General features: G+C 40.2%; 1 protein-coding gene across 2 annotated transcripts in view; it reads right to left on the bottom strand.

Annotated features, from left to right (window-relative positions):
• Positions 1-3,165: 3,165 nt before the first annotated feature.
• The window catches only part of FGD4 (FYVE, RhoGEF and PH domain containing 4), a 217,521-nt gene continuing 200,917 nt past the window's right edge, over positions 3,166-19,769 (bottom strand). For both annotated transcript variants that reach the window (XM_053661567.1, XM_053661568.1), the window contains 6 exons: positions 14,972-15,002; positions 14,667-14,759; positions 14,212-14,337; positions 10,885-11,025; positions 8,288-8,428; positions 3,166-6,879 (listed from right to left, as the gene is read on the bottom strand). In XM_053661567.1, coding sequence (XP_053517542.1) covers positions 6,637-6,879; positions 8,288-8,428; positions 10,885-11,025; positions 14,212-14,337; positions 14,667-14,759; positions 14,972-15,002 — 775 coding nt within the window. In that variant the 3' untranslated portion in view covers positions 3,166-6,636. The remainder of the gene's footprint in view (positions 6,880-8,287; positions 8,429-10,884; positions 11,026-14,211; positions 14,338-14,666; positions 14,760-14,971; positions 15,003-19,769) is intronic.

Raw genomic sequence — 19,769 nt, 5'->3', positions numbered from 1 at the left:
TACTGAGACAAAGCAACATGGCTGTGTTTTTACTTAAGTGCAGGACCAAAACAATGCATGAATCACTTCCTCTGTAAGACAGTGAACTGCAAACTAAGTGCTCATTATCCAAACCTCAGGCCAGGTCCACGCTGCCAGCCCACTTCCTCAGGACGTGTCTCTCAGTGCTTCTGGCTCTTTCTGTGACAGTGACCAGCTGCCTCTCATTTCCTCACTGTCCAGGTGCTCTGGTGACGGTGGTGATAGTGGGTTAAGATTGATTGTTTAACAGCAGGAATCCATCATGCAAAGATTAAGACTTTTAAATCCTCAACTATGTTTTTAAACCCTCAATTAGAAATCTGGCTTTGTTATCAAAACAATTTAGCTATATACGATATTGTTTTATTTTCCTCTTAGCCACTATTTCAAAGCCCGTACCTCTAATAATATGACGCTTTGAAAGAAAGGTTCTGTTTATTTTTTTCCCTTTATATAACGCGGCTTCTATAGTCAGTGTTTATTGAACTCCTGCAATGTGCCTGCACTACGCTGAGACCTGGGGACATCAGTGATCAAAACATAAAAATCCTTACCTTCATGGAGCTTATGTTCCAATAGATGTAGACAAACAATAAAACAAACATAGAAATAGCTAATTATTTAGTTTGTTACAAGATTTTAAGTGCTACGAGGAAAAAAGAAATCAGATTAAGGATGAGTAGGAGTGTTATGTTATGGAGTGTTATGTTATGTTATGTTATGATATGGATGAGTGGAAGTGGAGGCAGTTGGAATCCAAGATACTACGCATGGTCAAATGAGACCATGGTCTTTGCTGAGATTTGAGCAAAGACTAAATTGGCAGAGGTGTTCATCATGCAGACCTCCGGGGAAGGAGTGCTGCAAGAAGAGGGAAAAGACAGCACTGTTGTGTTATAAGGCTGGGGGGCAGATGGCTTGGTTAAGGAAAAGCAAGAAGACATGTACAGGGGGCGGTGGGGGAAATATATTGTGAAGCCACACCAAAAACTGTGGCTTTGATTCTGAGTGAAATGGGAGCCCCTTAGAGGGACTGGGGTAGAGAAGCAACATGATCTGACTTCTGTTTGAACAGATGCCCTGGCTTCATATTTGACTGTGGGAAAGTGGGTGAGCCAACCAGTGGGCCAGCCAAAATTTGTGAACTGAACATATATAATCCTGAATGAAACAACATCCAAGTTGTTAGAGTTCATTTAAGGATGTATTTATTTACAAGATACAAATGTTTAATATTTAATAGGAATTAAAGTGCTTAATTTTACATTTCTGATTTTTTTGCTTTTATGACCAAATATACATATGTTACACAGTATGTACACTATCTGCAAGTATGTTACATTCATATACCTAGAAAAGGAAAATTACCTTTGTGTACACTTTTTCACATTTGAATTAACTCTAAAATTCTTACATACCTTTTCGAACTGATCAGTTAACAATTCGAAACCCAGATAACACTTATTCAAAAATATCAGTCAACTGTCACTCACAAAATGAAATGCTAGTTTGGAAAACAAAAACAAAAAACAGTTTTATATACAGGTATGATTGCTAATGAAGGGAGACCCCCCCAAGTGATACATTCCAACATCCATATAATGTGTAATATATGATGCATTTCTGTCATCATAATGGTCCCTACAGAATATTATGTTTCTCCCCAAACCTACATATATATCACTCTATGTATTTGGTACTCACTTATTAAAATACACTACAATGAGATTTCTGGATTTAATTTGTCACTAATTCTACCTAATCTCACTAATTCAATCTATAATGCATTTTAGAAAAGCATGACCATCATGTAACTCAGGGACCCCACAAGTTCAAAACGATCTTGTAGAAGTCATGTGCTCTTTCATCTCAAAACACAAACTACACTACACTCCGCCACGTACTCAGCGCAGAAAGTCAAACACCACGATGGACTTTACAGGGATTTTTTTTTTTACCTCAGTTAACGGTGCCAAAAATGACCCAATAGAATGAAGTTATTTTTTTAAGCCTAAAGGAAAAAGGAAATAATGACAAAATGCTAATGATATCATTTAGAAGCCAAGGTGAAAGGCCCGGGTGCAATAAATCCCACCAATACACAATTATATAGATTTCTATCTTACAGTTTATATCCCTTCTGCGGTTTAGTATTTTACTCTTCTCTCCACACACAGTGCTCTGATCTGGAGACCAGCGGCCTCCTTCCAACCACCTCTCTGTTCCTCCCTGCGTGTTCTGGTCCCTCATTTAACTCCTCTCCACCCTATCAGTAACGAAAGCAACGCTATCATCTCAGGACACGATTATGGGCATAAATAAGGATGAATTACACTACAAATCCATGTGAATAATTTATGCTAAAATATTTAAACTGAAAAGAGTTTCTGCAGAAATTTCATTTCAATGAAAAAAACAGAATTGGAATTCAACAGTATTTTTACATATATACATGTACTCAGAAATTCACAGAGAGGGTTTTAAAAGCAGATTTAGTGGTCTTTATATATCATATGCATATTTTTTATATCTGGAGAATCTCTAGTAGATAGTAATATGAAAATAAAAAGCAGTTGGATACAATTAAAACTGGATGAGAATAAAGAAATATAGTCCACCTACAGACGTCAACGCAGCCCTAAGAATAAGACCGGGTATGCCACAGTTTTTATAGTGATACATTCTTGAAGACTACAAAAGTTAAGAATGAAAACATTAAGACATTCTTGCCCTTTGAATTAATTTTAGCTTATATTATATATACCATGTGCTTAACCTTGGACCTGCTCATGCAAACACGTGATGCAGGAAATTTTCATTATAATCTTCTGTTCTGCATTATAGCAAAGATAACTGCAAAAAACGAGAGCCCTGTTCCCTGGAAGCTGATTTTCTCCTGTTGGTGCCTTTTCCTCAGGGTGGATCCAGCCCAGAGAGGTCATCGTCAGAGTCATCACAGACAACATGCTCAGAACAAGAACTTAAGGCTTTGAATAGAGAGAGATGAGATCTAAAATTTAAAGAGAATAAAACACCCTGTTCCACAAAGTAGACAAGAATAGGAAGACGTTATCATGACCTCGCAGAAGTATTTTTGACCGAAGATTTTTAGAAGGCATCACTGAATCCTTAACAACCCTGCAGTGCTATGAAGTTTGTAGTTTCGTTTTGTTTTTTTTTTTCTTTTAGGACTATAGCAAGTATTCCTTTTTAAAAAATCGGTGTATATTTATAGATGGGGATGGGGCACATTTAAAAGGCTAGTTCTTTAAAAAGTTCAGTAATTTTTAAAAATGGGGGTATTAAAAAATGGGGGTAGGTTACACAGTGAAGGTAACTGCACCAACCTGGATGCTATTCAACTCCGTGTAAAATGAAAGGCTGCTGACGAAGCAGTGATGTGCTTTCACGCTTCTCGCCATCCTCACCCTTTGCAAAAGTAAAATGATTCTGGTGGTTATTTGAATCCGAGGAATCGTGCCCACTCCTCACACGCACCTTCTCTTCCCCACACTGAGCAGTGAGTCACACTTCATGCCCTATGTCCTGCGCTGGGGGCGCTCACATGAAAACTGCAGTATAAAAACACACCCTGAGGAGTTTTATTGCTTGCACACACGACAGCACTGTAGATGTGGTTGCCACAAAAGTAGCTGCTGGCGTTTTCAGTATTAAAGCCTGGAGATCGGTGTGCACCGCATTTCCTACTTAATATCCCAAGTGGTAGATGTTCAGTAAAGCAAAATTTACATTTACAAAAACTGGAATGTTGTATCATGAACAACAGTTTTTAGCAAAAATGTGTATATTTTTTAATTTGGAGGAAGGGCACTTTAAAGAAAAGACGACTTAGAAAGCACCAAATTAGAGAAAATAAATAATAAGACCCATATGGAATGTTGGTTTTAATAGGAAAGCAACCAATTACTTTTTCAGGTTCAGTCTATCACGACTGCTCAGGTGTCTCAAGAAACAAAAGACATAGATTATTCTTGTGATCAGTCATGCTTTGAGGGTTCGGGTTAAGCAGCGTGCTTACTAATTGGCCGGCTGACTGAGAGGATTTCTTTGCCTTTCTCCAAGTAAAAGCATTAGTGCCTCTAACAAAAAACACAGGTAAGGCTGCTTCACTGCTCCTCTCTGTGCTTGGCTAAGAACATGCGTGGGGTATGAAGATGGTACCTGGAGAACCAGAAATTCCTTTATAATAGAATTGATTGAACTAGAGATAATTTTTTTAAATCAAATTAGAGATAATATTAAGAGCATAATAATAAATACTCTCTTCATGGGTGTTCTCTCAATAATTAAGTTAAATAACAGATATTTACTGAGCCCACACTGTCTGTGTTACTTCCATTGCAGGACAGGAGCTTACTGATCAGGAAAGTACAGTCTTCAGAAAGTATCTGGCCCATAAATCTTCTAATTGGCCCTGACATTTCCACTGTTCTATCCACATTTATAAAAAGTCATCTTCCCCTGATAATCCTTCTACATTTTTATTGCTTCTCTCTTCTTGAGAGTAAGAAAACCAAAGCATCATTTACAGCTACAGTTAACCTTCTCAGTAACCACCCATGAACACAATGTTCTGTACACACACACACACGGCAGGCAACTAGAAAAGAGAAGCAACGTAAAGTATTTATAAGTCTGTCCCTGATTTAACAGGAAGAAGTTACCTTTACCTCTTTTTGGCTCCAAGTATTTGGTTTAATGGAAATGATCACAGCTGCTATTGCTTTTACAGAGGAAGGCAACCTAACCATGCCGGCCATAAGCAGTTCATCTGTTCCTTTGGGGTGGGGAGGGAAACAGGAGCGATTTCAAATTTGCTTTAGAGGACTTAAGTAAATGAGTGAGAACCTCAAATTCTGAGTGGAGCGATACTACATTTAAGGTGTAATCCTCAAAGGCGGAGGACAGTGAGGTCAGTCTTGTGGATTTCTAGACTGATGCATTCCAAGTGATAATATTTGGGGCTTAACAGGGTAAATGGAAAAAACAACAACAACCAGATCTAATTTGAGAAAAGGATTAAGTTAAATAGCCAACTTAATGTGAGACTTTCATCATAACTACAATATAGTGAAGAGCAGCCTTCGTCACAAGGAATTACATTTGTCTATTAAGATACCCCAGAAGGATAAACGAGAAAAGAATGCTCAGACTCTCTTCAATGATCTCGGACCTCCCCAAGACCTCCCATAAAGCATCGCTTTTCAACACTGTGTTTCCCCTGCTCTTCTTTGGTGAGGTTTAAAGAGTTGAGCACAAACTTCCTTTAATATTTATCCAGCCCCTCAAGCATAGATTATCACACGTGAATTTTGTTTCACATCTCACAAAGGGACAGGCATACACAGTTATCTTAAGTATTAGTTACATGCAGTCCTCATTTAACCACGCTTAACAGTCTTACGGAAACGAAAAACAGTACAGTAAGTGTAGTTCCCAGATGTCCCAGTTCTGTGGAAGGTCGGGTATCTTGTACAACTCAGGGTTTTGAGAAACTGTCTGTGCATGCTGATGGTAACTGTTGTAACAATTAGAGCGTTACAAAAGGTATCATAACCTGTATGACTTTGACTATCCCACTGAAATGCACTTCTTCTCAGAATAAGCAATACCGAAGCATTAATTAAACCCTCACCTTATATTTAAATAGAAATTATTAGCACCTTCAAGGAGAGGCACTGTTTTAAATAGGCACAGAACAAAAAATAATAATAGTTTAAAAATATGGTTGGAATTCACTAATATATCCCATGCCACATAAATTACTGCTGTATCTTATTATAAAAATACCAATACCCTTAGATGTCAATCAGTTAAACATAAATCACAAAAAAACATTTAATTTTAGAACATTGTCCAATTCCAAGATAAAACATGCTTTATATTTTAAAAATAAATTAGAGACAAATATGAACCTAAATCTGAAAAGCATGTATAGTATATATATTTATATTTAATGCTATATATACATAATTGCTTTATACTTAAGATATTTTATTCTTCAGAGTATTTCTACAAAAACAAGTATTACCTTTTCTTAATAAGTCAAAAGTTTGAACCCCGACAATCTGCCCTTTTTCTTTTGCTTTAAAAGGACATATGTTATTTATGCAGCTTGAGTTTTATAAACTAAATTAAATAAGTTAATACAATAGCCTAAACTTTACTTGTAACTTTTTAAACTATGGATCTATTTTGGCAACATGGAGGTATATCTTTCAAATTGTTACAAGTCCTGCTTGTGAAAGAGAAGACATTAAAAGATTTCTTAAACGACAGTAGCCTATTCTAACCTGATAGTGATTAATCACTTAATACTATTTTCTCCAAGACAAAAGTACATATTCAAGAAATAGCTCATTTAAAAAAATGCTCCATTTTCACATTATTTCCAACTTTTATCGGTAGAATGGCTCTACACATTAATTTCACCAAGAGTACATAAACATAGGAAAATAGTCCTAACAGATACCTGTATGAGCCTCTATTTTTCAACATAAAGTGCTAAGAGATGAGTAAGGAGAGCTGGGAATGTCGAGCTGTGAATCTTGAGACCCCCACACAGGCTGGTACTGGAGTTCAGCGTTGTGATTTTTACTTAGGTTCGGGGTGATCGTCCAAGGTAGCTGAATGCTCGTTAGGAGCCTCTGGCGTCTCACCTGTGACAGCTAGAAAGATGATTTTCAGCCACTTCTGCTTCAGTTCCTCACTGTCCGCAGCGAAGCTGTGCACAGACTTGGACTGGGTCAGTTTGAAACTGTGTGGCAGGTCTGCACTCCGCGGCATATCGTCCACAATGTAGCCCAGGAGTGGAATGGTGGCCTGCGCTCTGACATCCTACAGAAACGACATAGTACACCAGGGCGTGAGATGTATCAGCGTGCTCTCCATGTTCCTTTGTGGTCTGGCACCTACGAAATAAACCACTTTTCCTACCAGCGCTGCACACAGACTTGCACTGTGACTCTCCACGGTCAAAGCTGTGATCCAGCAACAGCACGGTGCCTGCACATGACGCCACTCATAATGGACTGAATGAATTAGAGAATGTGAGCTGACCCCCAAATCAGCTAAGATTCACTGACCCAGAATTGCCTCTCTGTGAAGGAGCCTACTCAGCTCTTCTTCACTCAGTGAAAAAGGGAAGAAAACAATAGTCACCTTACTATATAAAGCCAGCAATTATTAATGATTCTTTCACTACCAGTTTTATTTGGTGTTTCATTCATTCCTGCATCAATTTACTTAAAGACAGGAAAAGGTCGTAGGAAAAACCATGACATAGAATAAAATATATATCTTGGCATTTTAAGTCTATTTCTTTAAAAAAAAAACTTTTATCCTCACTTGAGGTGATTTTTTCAGTGCTTTTAGAGACAGAGGAAGGGAAAACAGAAACATCAATGCAAAAGAGAAGCTTCGGCTGGTTGCCTCCCACAGGCACCTGGATCCGGGATCAAACCCACAACCTAGGCATGTGGCCTGACCGGGAATTGAACCCTCAACCTTCTGGTTCTGGAACAACACTCCAATCAAGCCACAGCGGCCAGAGCTTAAGTCTGTTTCTAAAAAACGTTTTACTATCTCTTTATGTAGATATAAGCTAAACAACAACAGGTACATTTAAAATTTTATTTATTTCTGGGTAAGTGGATAATTGGTTTAATTACTATTGTTTTTTAAGCATTACACAATCCATAGTTCCTGGTGCTGCTCCGGTTAGAAGCTAAACCTGCATGTTTGTCGTTCCCACAGATTTATCTCAGACCTCTGCACACCCGGCTCTCAAACAGCTGTTACTGGATACCGTTAATCTAAAGTTCGCTTAAATTCCCCTTCCTCTAAATTTCTTTCCTTCCGCTATCCCTCCATTTGGAGGGGAGGCACAGAAAGTTATTTTCTATCATCAAAAAGGCTCCTTCTTCTTCCTGCTCCTCCCTCTGCTTCACCCCCTTCTCCCCGACGCCTCTTCCTAATCAGCTCACTTTCTCATAAACCCGCTGAACAGGAACAAGAGAAGGAGAGAACTGACCCACAGGGTGAAGAAATTGTTGGCTGTAAAAGGAATCCAGCAGTTTCAGTCAACTTTAATTTTAGTTACTTATTCTTTTCCCCGTTACAATGAAACAGTGTAACTGAGCCCTCTTGTTCTATCAAGGAGTGATAAGAGAATTTGGGGTTCAGTGTCCACTCGCCTCCCTCCGTCCCTATGGCCTCTGCTTGCAGAGGGACGCAGTTTACACACCTGGGGGGCACCGTACATGTACAGCACGAGTGGGTCTTGTTTGGGGATCACACACCAAGCTTTCTGCCAGGGCTTGGACTTCTCCATATACTGAAGAAAGCTGCACACCACGCTGTTTCCAGATACTTCTGCTGCTTCAATCTAGAAAAATATAATGGAAGGAAAGAGCAAGAGTCAGGGAGTGAGAACAAACACGAAATGGACCAGACAGAGGAGTAATTCAACTTAAGGCAATATTCATTAAATAGTGTCCACATAAAATGTCTCCTGGGAACACCCAAGAGGCTCATCTGCAATTATTATTGAAACGCTCATCTAGACCTATTATTAGCATGGAAAAATATATAAGTCAATTTTAACTCTCTGTATTACCAGACCTTGAATTTAAGTAAGTTAAACATATACTAACTGCTTACTATGCAGGCACTTTTCTTAGCTCACTAAGAAATATATTCTCATTAAATTCTCACACCAACACTAAGAAGTTAGGACTTTCATTATCTGAAGTTCAGAGGTGAAGCAGCTTTCCCAATATCACCCATTTACGAATTGGCATGCTGGGATTTGAGTCTGAATCTGGAGCCTAAACTTTTAACGGCAACACAGACCAACTTCAACCATGTCAGAACGCGGTAACAAAAACGCACACATACTGACCAATCTTTGTTCTGGAACCTGAGATAACCCAAGTTTTAAAAATTGCATTCACTGTTTGTAGAGCCACCTACAATTTTCTGCTTTGCTTCCAAATGTATAATCACGGCTAAAAGGCAAACAAAACCATTTGACCAAATAAAGGTATTTATTTCACATAGTAGGGAAAGCATCAAATCCTCAGTGTCATCCATTTGACGGTGCTGGTTTACAAACTGTTTTGTTACTGGTTCGAGATAAACACAGAAAGTAAGAGTAAACGCTGACAAACTTTCATAGCAAGTTACTTTGTGATGATACTCAAGTACACGATTGCGTATTTTCCAAAAAGACTGAGCTGCGATGGCGTGGAAATAAAACGGACCTTCGTCACAGAGAGCTCAGCAAGCACTGGCTGGCAGACTGCGGCCCGCCAGCCCCCCAGGCGCTGTCCAGGCTGGGAGCACATACTGTCTGTGAGAGAAAGGCTCCTACAGACCAACATTTAAAATCAACTTCATAATAAGGAACACTAATTTTGGACTTCAGTGAAGAGACATGATAACTTCCCTTCCCCCTCTAAAGAATTTCATTTTTATTACCATATTTAAAAATTATACTAAATTATTATATTTTACATTTTGTCAATAAAAATGTCTGAAGATTAGTTTTCTCTCTTCTTATAGAAGTAATATTCTCAGTGTTACCTCTCATTTTGCAAAAACTAACATAGTTTTTCTCTGGCCCTTTACAGAAAACGTTTGCTGACTCTTGCTTTAGCACACACAATACTGGTTGGCAGAAAGCAAGGTTCAAAAATTGCATGTGTATGTGCAGATGCGTTTACCTAGTTAAGTAACTGATTCCCCCCCCCCCCACAAGCACAGATTTTTCCAGCAAACTACCTGGAGATTTTCAGTTCACAGATGCAGCCTGAAACTCCCCCACTACAACAAGTCATAATACTAACTCGGTTGCGGCAGCTGCTGCTGTTGAGTACTGGGCCTGTGTTCTTGGCAGCGCGGGGCGGGGGTGGGGGGTGGGGTGGGGGGGCATTTCCTCCCGCCCTACCTGAGAAAGCCCCATTTCCGTCTGCCACCCAAGCGACAGCCATACCCTAGATCTGGAGTGACACTTTTAGTTTGCAGACCTCCACAGTGACCATAAATGAACCCTGAAGTTCATGATTTTTTGCCTGTTACCCAAAAAGACCTTTGTATACTTACGTATACAGTGTAAATGCTTGATAAATACTCGTTGATTCTTAATAAACCATAGAAATGCTAATAGATCGAGCATGTCTAGGACTTTTAATCTTGAGCCTATTCCTTCTAGACTTTCCGGGCTACCTTAAACTTTTGCCACAAAGGCTTTATTATATCTTTGGATGTGAACCTCATTTCAGATACAAGTGTGTTATATAGTTCCCAAGCTCGGGGGTCTGAATGGATTCTAAAACATGAGTCAAATTTACTTGTGAGATATTTCAATGCAGTTATAAGATTACCGTCATGTCTATTAAATGATGCTTTTACTGCCATGAGTTGAAAGAGTCTTCAGATAATAAAGTAATACTTTGATCTAAAATTTTAATAATTTCATGCAGTGGCTTTTCAAAGCTAGTATGATAAAATTGACAGAAAAAAATGCCTATTACAAATATATAATAATAATGTGGGCAATAGAAAAGATAACAATTAATACTCCAATATTTAATGCTACTTTAACTAAATCAATATATTCACTCTCAAATGCAGAACACTGCGCCTCTTCTTTCTTCAAAACTGAACATGATCTGAAAATTCAGCAATATAGAACAAAAGTATGACTTGCTCATCATTCTCCAAATTCTTAAATACTAAGAGAAACAACAAATGTGTTATTTTTATTCTTCAGGGTTGAAAGACATCTATGTTTCTCAGATAAAAATTTAAAAAAGACATCCAGCATTTACTATTTCATACCTCTAAAATTCCTTTTCTTTTCTTTTCTTCATTGTCTGTGAATCCACTTATTATTTGGTAACAGTCTTTACAAACTTTGCTCAATTTCCCGCCATCATACTCCAGCTGAGCTTTGTAATCAGAACACTTCCAACAAACCACCTCAAAAAAGAAAAGGTAAGGAAGCATGAAAAATCACATTGAAAGAATAGTAAGATTTAAGCCATAAACATTTATAATGATCATAAATGAGAAAGAGTTCTATATAAAAAGCAAATTTTTATGACACTAAGAATATCCCCGTGAACATGAGGACTATTTGCCATAGCACTACCATGCTGTTTGTGATGGGCTATGCTTGCTTACCCTCTTCTTTCTGACCGCGCTAAAGGCAGGACATCTTCAAAGGCGTGACCCAGACCTTTCCTCTGCCCACCTCTGGAGGTCTCATTCATGTGTCTTCCCAAAATGAACTCGTGACCTCCCCTGCCCTCAGAGCGCTCCCTCTCCACCCCACTTCCCAATCTGTCCCTCCTCCCTGTGCTCCCCATAGCAGGAGATGGCACAGCCATCTAACCAGTCCCGGCAGGTCATAAACCCAGGGTCACTCCCAACTCCTCGCTATAGCTCACCCTATAGTCATCACATCGCAAAGTGCAACTGGTTGTTACCTCCTAGACAGTTTTTCCATCTGTTTATTTTTCTGCATCTCCTTTGCAATGACCCAAGTTCAAAAGTTATCAGTGTCCTAGTTTGGACGATTATAACTTCCTCGTAGCAATATGACTGCCTGGCCTCTAGGCCTCTACTCCTACATCCCTCTGAGCTATTTTTCAAATAACACCAGATAATCTCTTAAAATCCTAATCTGATCTGTTTCTCCTCTATTTAAAACCCTGTGTCTTCCCTTTGTTGTTGGATGATGAACACATTCTTAACCATGGCCCACAGTCCTGCATGATCTGCCCATCTCACCCTCGGTATCCTTGGTGGCACTGGCTTCTAGCCCCTCAAGTGCTATGCTCCCTCCCTTCTCATCTCTGCTCCGTGAGTCAACTGTTGTTCGTCCTTCAGAGACTGAGTCAACATTTTATTTCTTTAAGGAAGACTCTTCCGACTTCCAGAGTAGAGCATGTCTCTCATCACCGTGCTACTGAAGTTCCCTGTGCTTTCTCATGTACTGATCACAGGTCATAATGACACACACCCGTGGGATTATTGGATTCATGTTTGTTGCCCTGACTAGGCTGTAAGCTTTATGAGACTGTCCTTGTACATTTTGCTCACCAGCACACAAGAAGCATTTATAGAATGCCAAAAAGTAAATAACGATAATGAAAATACACATTATTTCTTAGTGAATAATATTTATTCCTAATTATGATAGGGTAATTTTTATTTTTAAAAAAACCTTCCACTTGAAAAAATTACCTTGTTGCTTCTAGAAGCAATTTTTTTCCCAACTCATACATAGTAAATGAACTTTATTTACTTAAATATTTGTAAAACTTTTGATTTAGGTTCACAGTGTATAAAGTTTCATAATAAATATTCATGGTTTTCTCATAATTACAATGAAATTAGTAGGATTTAGAATAAGACATGTCTATAACTATAAATTCCAATTAACTAATATCTTATTTTTAAATCATATCATAGTATTTTGATGATCCACATTCAAACACATTTTTGTTTGTCGAACCAAGTATGTCAATACCTAGAATCACCTCAAGTAAACTCAATGATAGATTTTAAAAAGTCTTACCTTGGGCAGGGGGTGATGTCTGCTATCAATTTAAATTTGACTACAAATCTGTCTTGCTGAGTAGCAACTTAGGAAAAGAGGAAGAATAAATCTATAGCATGACAATAAGCTAAAAGAGCTATCAGTAGGAACTGTTGCCCTGACCAGCGTTGGCTCAGTGGATTGGGCATCGTCCAGCAAACTGAAAGGCCGCGGGTTTGATTCCCGGTCAGGGCACATGCCTGGGTTTCGGGCCAGGTCCCCAGCTGAGAGTGTGCAAGAGGCAACCAATCAATGTCTCTCTCTCACATCCATGTTTCTCTCCCTCTATCTCTCCCTCCCTTCCCCCTCTCCAAAAATAAATAAAGTCTTTAAAAAAAGAACTCTTGCACCGAAGCACACTAATAATATATTACATCATTACACTGCAATGCACACCCTTCTCTGTTTATTTGTTGTTTCTTAGAAGAAAGTATAGAATCTACAACTGGGTCCACAAGGCCCTCCAAATCCTGCTGCTACCTCTCCCCGGCTTCCCTTCACACTTTGTCCCTCATCGTTCTTTCCGTATGAAACAACTCCAAGGCCGAAAACCTGTTAATGTGCCTTCTCTGGCTTCAGTGGATGAGTTTTCTTAGAGAAACAGCACTGCCATCAAACGGACTAGCGTATCCTTCTATATTCACAACCATAACCTCTACCAGGCACCCAGCGCTCCTCCCGTGTTCCTCTGACAGGCTCATTTGTCCCCGCCCAGAGACAACTATTGGATACTTAGGCCTCTTTCTCAAATCTCCCCCACCTTTCTCCCCTCCCCTGCACGGTCAGCTGACGACATATTCCCCGTACTCCACAGACAAACACCTGTCCCCGGGCCTGCGTTCCCTCGCACACGCCCACCACCAGATCGCACACGCCCGCAACTGCGGCCACCCGCGTTTTCCCTTTCTATTACAACGGAGGGAGGTTTCCCTCTCTTCACCAAAAGCCCGAACTTCTGCTTATGCTAACAGGTCCTATTTTCTCAAAGCCATCCACTACTTTGGTTACCATCTCTCTATTTTTTTCTGCTATACTTCACCTTGCTGCACACGACCTTTTGGCAGTCTCAGGAAAAGACTACGCTCTTGCCTACCCTAAGGCCTGGGTCCCACCGCCTCTCACCGCCCGGACGCACGCCCCACCTCCCTTCTCGGGGCTGGCTCCCTGTCACTGTCTGGGCGTCTGCTGAAATATCGACCCCTCAGATAGGTCTACATTTTTCTAACTGAAAGCTGTTCCAAATCCTCCTTCCTAACCTTTATTCTCCATTTTGAACTGCCCGATTGCCTCCTTGCTGCATTTATAGTAATTCGAAATGCTTATCTGTCCAAGGACCTGACTTTGGTCTACCTTCTCCGCTAGAACGTGAGCTACATGAAGCTGGGCACACACCATTTTTTTTCTCCAGGCCCAAGCACAGTGCTTAGTACATACTTGTCACTAAAATAAGTTTGTCAATGAAGTGCTTTACTGAATGAGTGTTTGGATTTTTTCCGACTTGATGACTTCACAGTACCTGTAAGAGGTACTGGCAATCTTAATGACCAAGAAACCTCACTTACATGTCCACACGCTCTACAATGGTGCCTTCTCCTTGTCAGTGCATTGAAGGACTCTTTACATTTCATACACATCGTTACTTCATTATCTCGGATCCATCTTGGGGCTCTTTTCCCTAGCTCGGCAGTCTGAAAAGGAGAAAGAGACTCAATTTTAACCCTTCCTTTCTCCCTCCCTTCCTTCTTCCTTTCCTCCCCCTCTTCCTTTCTTCCTAAAAAGCTCTTAACAACATTGCTCACACCATGTTCTGGCTGAGCAAAGTAAAAGGTTCAAAGAAGTTTCAGCAGTATAAAAAAGACACTCACTATTATATTCGTCTAAGAAGGAATGAGAGTCTGTCTAAATGGCCAGTTTGGGCATCGAGAATGAAAGAGGCTGGCGAACAAAATGAGCAGGAAGATCCTTCGGTAAATGCAAATAGCAAAGACCTTAAAGTTAAGAATTTACTTCAACTTACAGAAACCTCGGACTGACTGTCATTGTCCTTTGCAATCGCATTTCTGAAGGTTTCATGCCTCTGATGGAAAGCATCAATAGTCTCTTGAAGGGCCTAAAATGTCAGTAAAATTCAAAGCACACATTAAAGTATCACATGCATATTAATGAAAAAACTTTATTAAACAGATATCTATGATGGGAATCACCTTAACAATTAAATGACCTTGACCCAATGATTATATGTGCACAACACAACATCTGCACATTTGTGTACAAAGACAGAGGTTACAAAAAAAGGAAGATAAAAAAAGAAGTAAGGTTTACCTTGATCCACTCTTCTTTATCTTGTTCAGAACTAAAACAAAACAAAATTAAACTGAATGCAGAGACCATTAATTACACCTGGTGACTAAAACTATGTTTTATTATTATTTTTAACCATTTTATTGTTGTTCAAGTACAGTTGTCTGCATTTACCCCCCACCCATCATCCCCACCTCCCGCCCCTGCTTCCAGCCACCCCCCCCCACACTGCCCCCCACCCCCGGTTTTGTCCATGTGTCCTTTATAGTTGTTCCTGAAAAACTATGTTTTAATGTTGTTCCAACTTTCTGGAAAATTCAGGGATGTCCAAGAAGTAACCATCAAAATTACACAGAAACTCTGGCAATTGAACGAATAATTTCTTGAACAGAGTTTTAGACCATCCACTTACAGCAGCGCACGTAATTTTTGATGGGGAGATATAAGTTTAGCTTTTATAATACACTACCCTGACATTAAATTTAACAACCATCATCTATTCATAGACACTAAGCAACTCTGTAGATCTAGCATTCTACTGGATATATGTGCAACTAGTCTGCCAATTGACCTTTGTAAAAACAGATGAGGCTTTTATAGGCTATTAGTCACAGCTCATCTTAATAAAGATTATAATTAGTCTCGAGAACATAATACATCTTTATATGGCTTTGCAGAGACATTGTAACATTTCCTTTGATAAACAATTTAGTTTTATCTTGCTACAAGGCTTCAGGCAATACCAAACCTAAATGATTAAACAAAAGAAAAGATTGTTTAAATTATTTTATTTATTTATTTTTAGACAGAGGGGAAGGGAGAAAGAGGAACATCAAGTTGTGGTTGCCTTTTGAGCGTCACCTACTGGAGACCTGGCCCACAACCCAGGTATGAAACCTGACTGGGAATCAAACCAGTGAGTGACCCTTTGATTCACAGGCCAGCACTCAATACACTGAACCACACCCACCAGGGCACAAAACAAAAGTTTTAAATGCCTGTAGGAAGTTTCACAGATTAATGGACCCCAGTATTTAATAGTTTTTCTGTTGGAAAAAATTCTCTTGACTATAGTCAAGTCCCCTGTTTGCCTGTGGAGGCAAATTTTCTATATTTCATCTCCCTGATATGTAGCTTCTGTAGCTCATCCATATACTATATGAGAAAAATCCCCTTTAGCAGATTTTGGACTAAGATCTCAAAATTGAGGGATTTTGAAGACTGTCTGCATGGGCCTGATAGGCTGAGGCGATGTTTGAATTCCAGGCTGTACGTCATGTGCCTTGGCCCCACAGGGATCGTGTATGTATCAGTCTGGCGGGAGGTTCAATCTGGTGACATTGTCCATCTCCCCAAGTATTGAGCACTGCAATGGGCCGGGAGTACTGCTGGAATCTGTGCCTGTCAGATGAACAATTCTGCTTGTTGTTGACCTGCAGACAATTGGAGCAGGGTGGCGGGCTTCCATCTCTTCTCTCAAGAAAGATTTCTCCCTGTTGCCATGCCCTGCCCCCACAAAATCAGCTCTACTGCCCTGAAAGCGGACTTATGGCTGACTGCCCTTCAAAAGCCGAAGAAACCTGAAGTCTTTAATGTTTTTGACTTACTCTTTCGTTGAATCTACTTATCACTATATTTTTATATTCTTATAGCAATCAAAAGCCACTGAATAAAAACTACAGAAAACAGGAATGCTTTATATTCTTTAAAAATATTTTATTTATTTTTAGAGAGGGGGGAAAGGAGAGAGAGAGGGAAAGAAATATTAATGTGTGGTTGCCTCTCACATGCCCCCAAATGGGGACTTGGCCTGCAACCCAGGCATGTGCCCTGACTGGGAATGGAACCAGCGACTTTTTGCTTTGTAGTCTGGCTCTCAATCAATTGAGCCACATCAGCCAGGGCTTTATATTCTTTTGAACATGGAAGAATGCACAGAGTATAAGAGGTCAGTCTTGAGGCTGACTCATTGAGCAAAAAAAGCAGAACTCTTTTTTCTCAGGTGGCTTCAGAAGTGAATTATCTTGAAATATCTCCAAACACATACCCAATTTTGGTTTTCATGCTATCCCACTAACATTCCAACACTCTGAATGTCTCCGTTCTTGAGAGTCCTCGTACACTCCAGTCCCGCCCCACCATCTGTCCGCAGTTCCCACTGGGCCGGGCCCGGAGGGCCCTATGGCAGCCGTGAGTGCGCTGGCCTCTCACCCCCTGAACAGCTCCCTGGGTGAACAGGCCGCTGGGGACCCACAGCCCACAGGCTGCTCTGCTGGCCTCCTGCTCCCACTGAGGGCCCCGCCCCTTGCCCCCTCTACTGCCCTTGCACCTGTGTTCCCTGTAGGGACACCGAGGTTGTGCCCTGAGCCTCTGTGGGAGACTTAGTGACATGGGCTGCACTGGAGAAGGGTCCAGTACTTAAACCATGGGACACCTGGCCTCCAGCACTGATATCCCCTCGGGCCCTCCTCCATGGACCCGCAGGTGGGCTGGGGTGAGGGGGTAACCACTTAATTTCGATCTTCAGTTTACCATATTATCATATATATAACTAGAGCAATGAAATCAGGGGAATAAAAAATTAAGGAAAGTGACCATGCTTCCATATTAATTAGAATATACCCAAAGCTGCGTATTGGAACTCTACAAAGTGATGACTACTTGTACTTCAGAAAATTCTTCATGAATCAGCCCCACCCTAAAGAGAAAACAGCCCAACCTGGTATATAGGGGGGCTGGAGTCCCCGCTTGGACAACCCAAGAAACCCCAAGAATCTTCTGCTCTTCAGACGCTCATCCCGGGTGTGCGGATTCAAAAGCTGGTATTTCAGGGCCAGCAGCTCTGCAAATTCTGCGATGGAGCCTTCCCCAATGATTGCAGAGAAATCTCAAATAAACAACCTAACCCTACATCTAAAGGGACCAGAGGGGTGACACCAAACAAAGCCCAGAGCAAGCAGAAGGAAGGAAATAATCAAGATCAGAGCAGAATTAAATGACAGAGACTAAAATAACAATTCAAAAGGTCAGTGAATCCAGGAGCTGATTCTTCGAAAAGATAAACAAAATGGACAAACTGTGAACCAGACTTCCCCAAGGAAAAAAGAAAGAGGACCCAAATAAATAAAATCAGAAATGAAAGAGGAGAAGTAACAACTGATACCACAAATACAAAGGATTATAAGAAATGTCCTAACTGGTTTGGCTCAGTGAATTGAGTACCAGCCTGTGAACTGAAAGGTCGCTGGTTCAATTCCCAGTCCGGGTACATGCCTGGGTTGTGGGCCAGGTCCCCACTTAAGGTCACGTGAGAGACTGCTGACTGAGATGTTTCTCTGGCACATAATATTTCTCTCCCTCTCTTTCTCCTTCCCTTCTCCTCTCTCTAAAAATAAATGAATAAATAAATCTTGAAATAAAAAGGAAATTACTATGAACAACTATATGTCAAGAGACTGGGCAATGTGGGTGACATGGATACATTTCCAGAAACGTATAGTCTTCCAAAATTCAATCAAGAGGAAGCAGAAAACCTGAATGGACCGATAACAACTAGCAAAACCAAGGCAGTAATCAAAAAACTACTGGCACACAAAAGCCCCGGACCAGATGGCTTCACAGGTGAATTTTTACCAAATATTCAAAGAAACATTAACACCTATCCATCTCAACCTATTCCAAAAAGTGCAAGTAGAGGAAAGGCTGCCAAACTCTTTTACAAGGCCAGTATTATCCTAATCCCCAAACCAGGTAAAGACACAACAATGAAGGCAAGTTACGGGCCAATGTTTCTGATGAACGTAGATGCTATAATGCTCAACAAAATACTAGCACACTGGCTCCAACAATACATTAAAAAATCATATACCATGATCACATGGGATTTATTCCAGGGATGCAAGGATGATAAAATATTTGCAAATCAATAAATGTGGTAACATTGCACAAATCAAATGAAAGACAAAAATCACATGATCATATCAATAGATCCTGAAAGAGCTTTTGATAAAATTCAGCACCTACTTATGATAAAAACATTTAGCAAAGTGGGAATAGAGGGAGCACAGCTCAATACAATAAAGGCCACATACGAGAAACCTACTGCCAATGTCATACTCAATGGACAAAAAATAAAAGCGTTTCCCTGAAGACCAGGAACGAGACAAGAGCGTCTACTTTCACCACTCTTATTCAACATAGTACTGGACATCCCAGCCACAGTAACCAGATGCAAGGAAGAAAAAGGCATCCAAAATGTAAAGGAGGAAGTAAAACTGTCATTATTTGCAGATGACATGATAGTGCACATAGAAAACCCTACAGACTCCACCAAAAAAACTACCCGACCTAATAGGTGATTTCAGCAAAGTAGTGAAATACAAAGTCAATATTCAGAATCAATGGCATTTTTGTGCACCAGCCAGGAAGTACCAGAAAGAGAAGTTAAGAAAAAAATCCTGTTACTATAGCAATAACAACAACAAAAATTTCAAATATCCCATGTAGCAATATTTTTGCAATATATCTTAGAGGACAAAGGAAATAAAGGAAAAATAAACAAATGGGACTACGTCAAATTAAAAAGCTTCTGCGTGGCTAAAGAAACAATGACCGAAATGGAAAGGGAATCACGTGGGAGAACAGATTGGCCGATGACACAATGGACAACGGTTTCATCTCCAAAATATGTAAGAGCTCACATGACTCCACTCCAGGAGGACAAACAACCCAGTTAAAAAATGAGCAGAAGACCTGCCTGAAAAGACCCTTCTTCAAGAAGGACATACAGAGGGCCCAGAAACATATGAAAAGATGCTCA

The sequence above is a fragment of the Artibeus jamaicensis genome, unplaced genomic scaffold (assembly GCF_021234435.1).
Source record: "Artibeus jamaicensis isolate MK-2021 breed Jamaican fruit bat unplaced genomic scaffold, CSHL_Jam_final contig_233, whole genome shotgun sequence".
In the NCBI taxonomy this organism is placed as follows: domain Eukaryota; kingdom Metazoa; phylum Chordata; class Mammalia; order Chiroptera; family Phyllostomidae; genus Artibeus; species Artibeus jamaicensis.
This window is presented reverse-complemented; position numbering and strand designations above follow the sequence as displayed.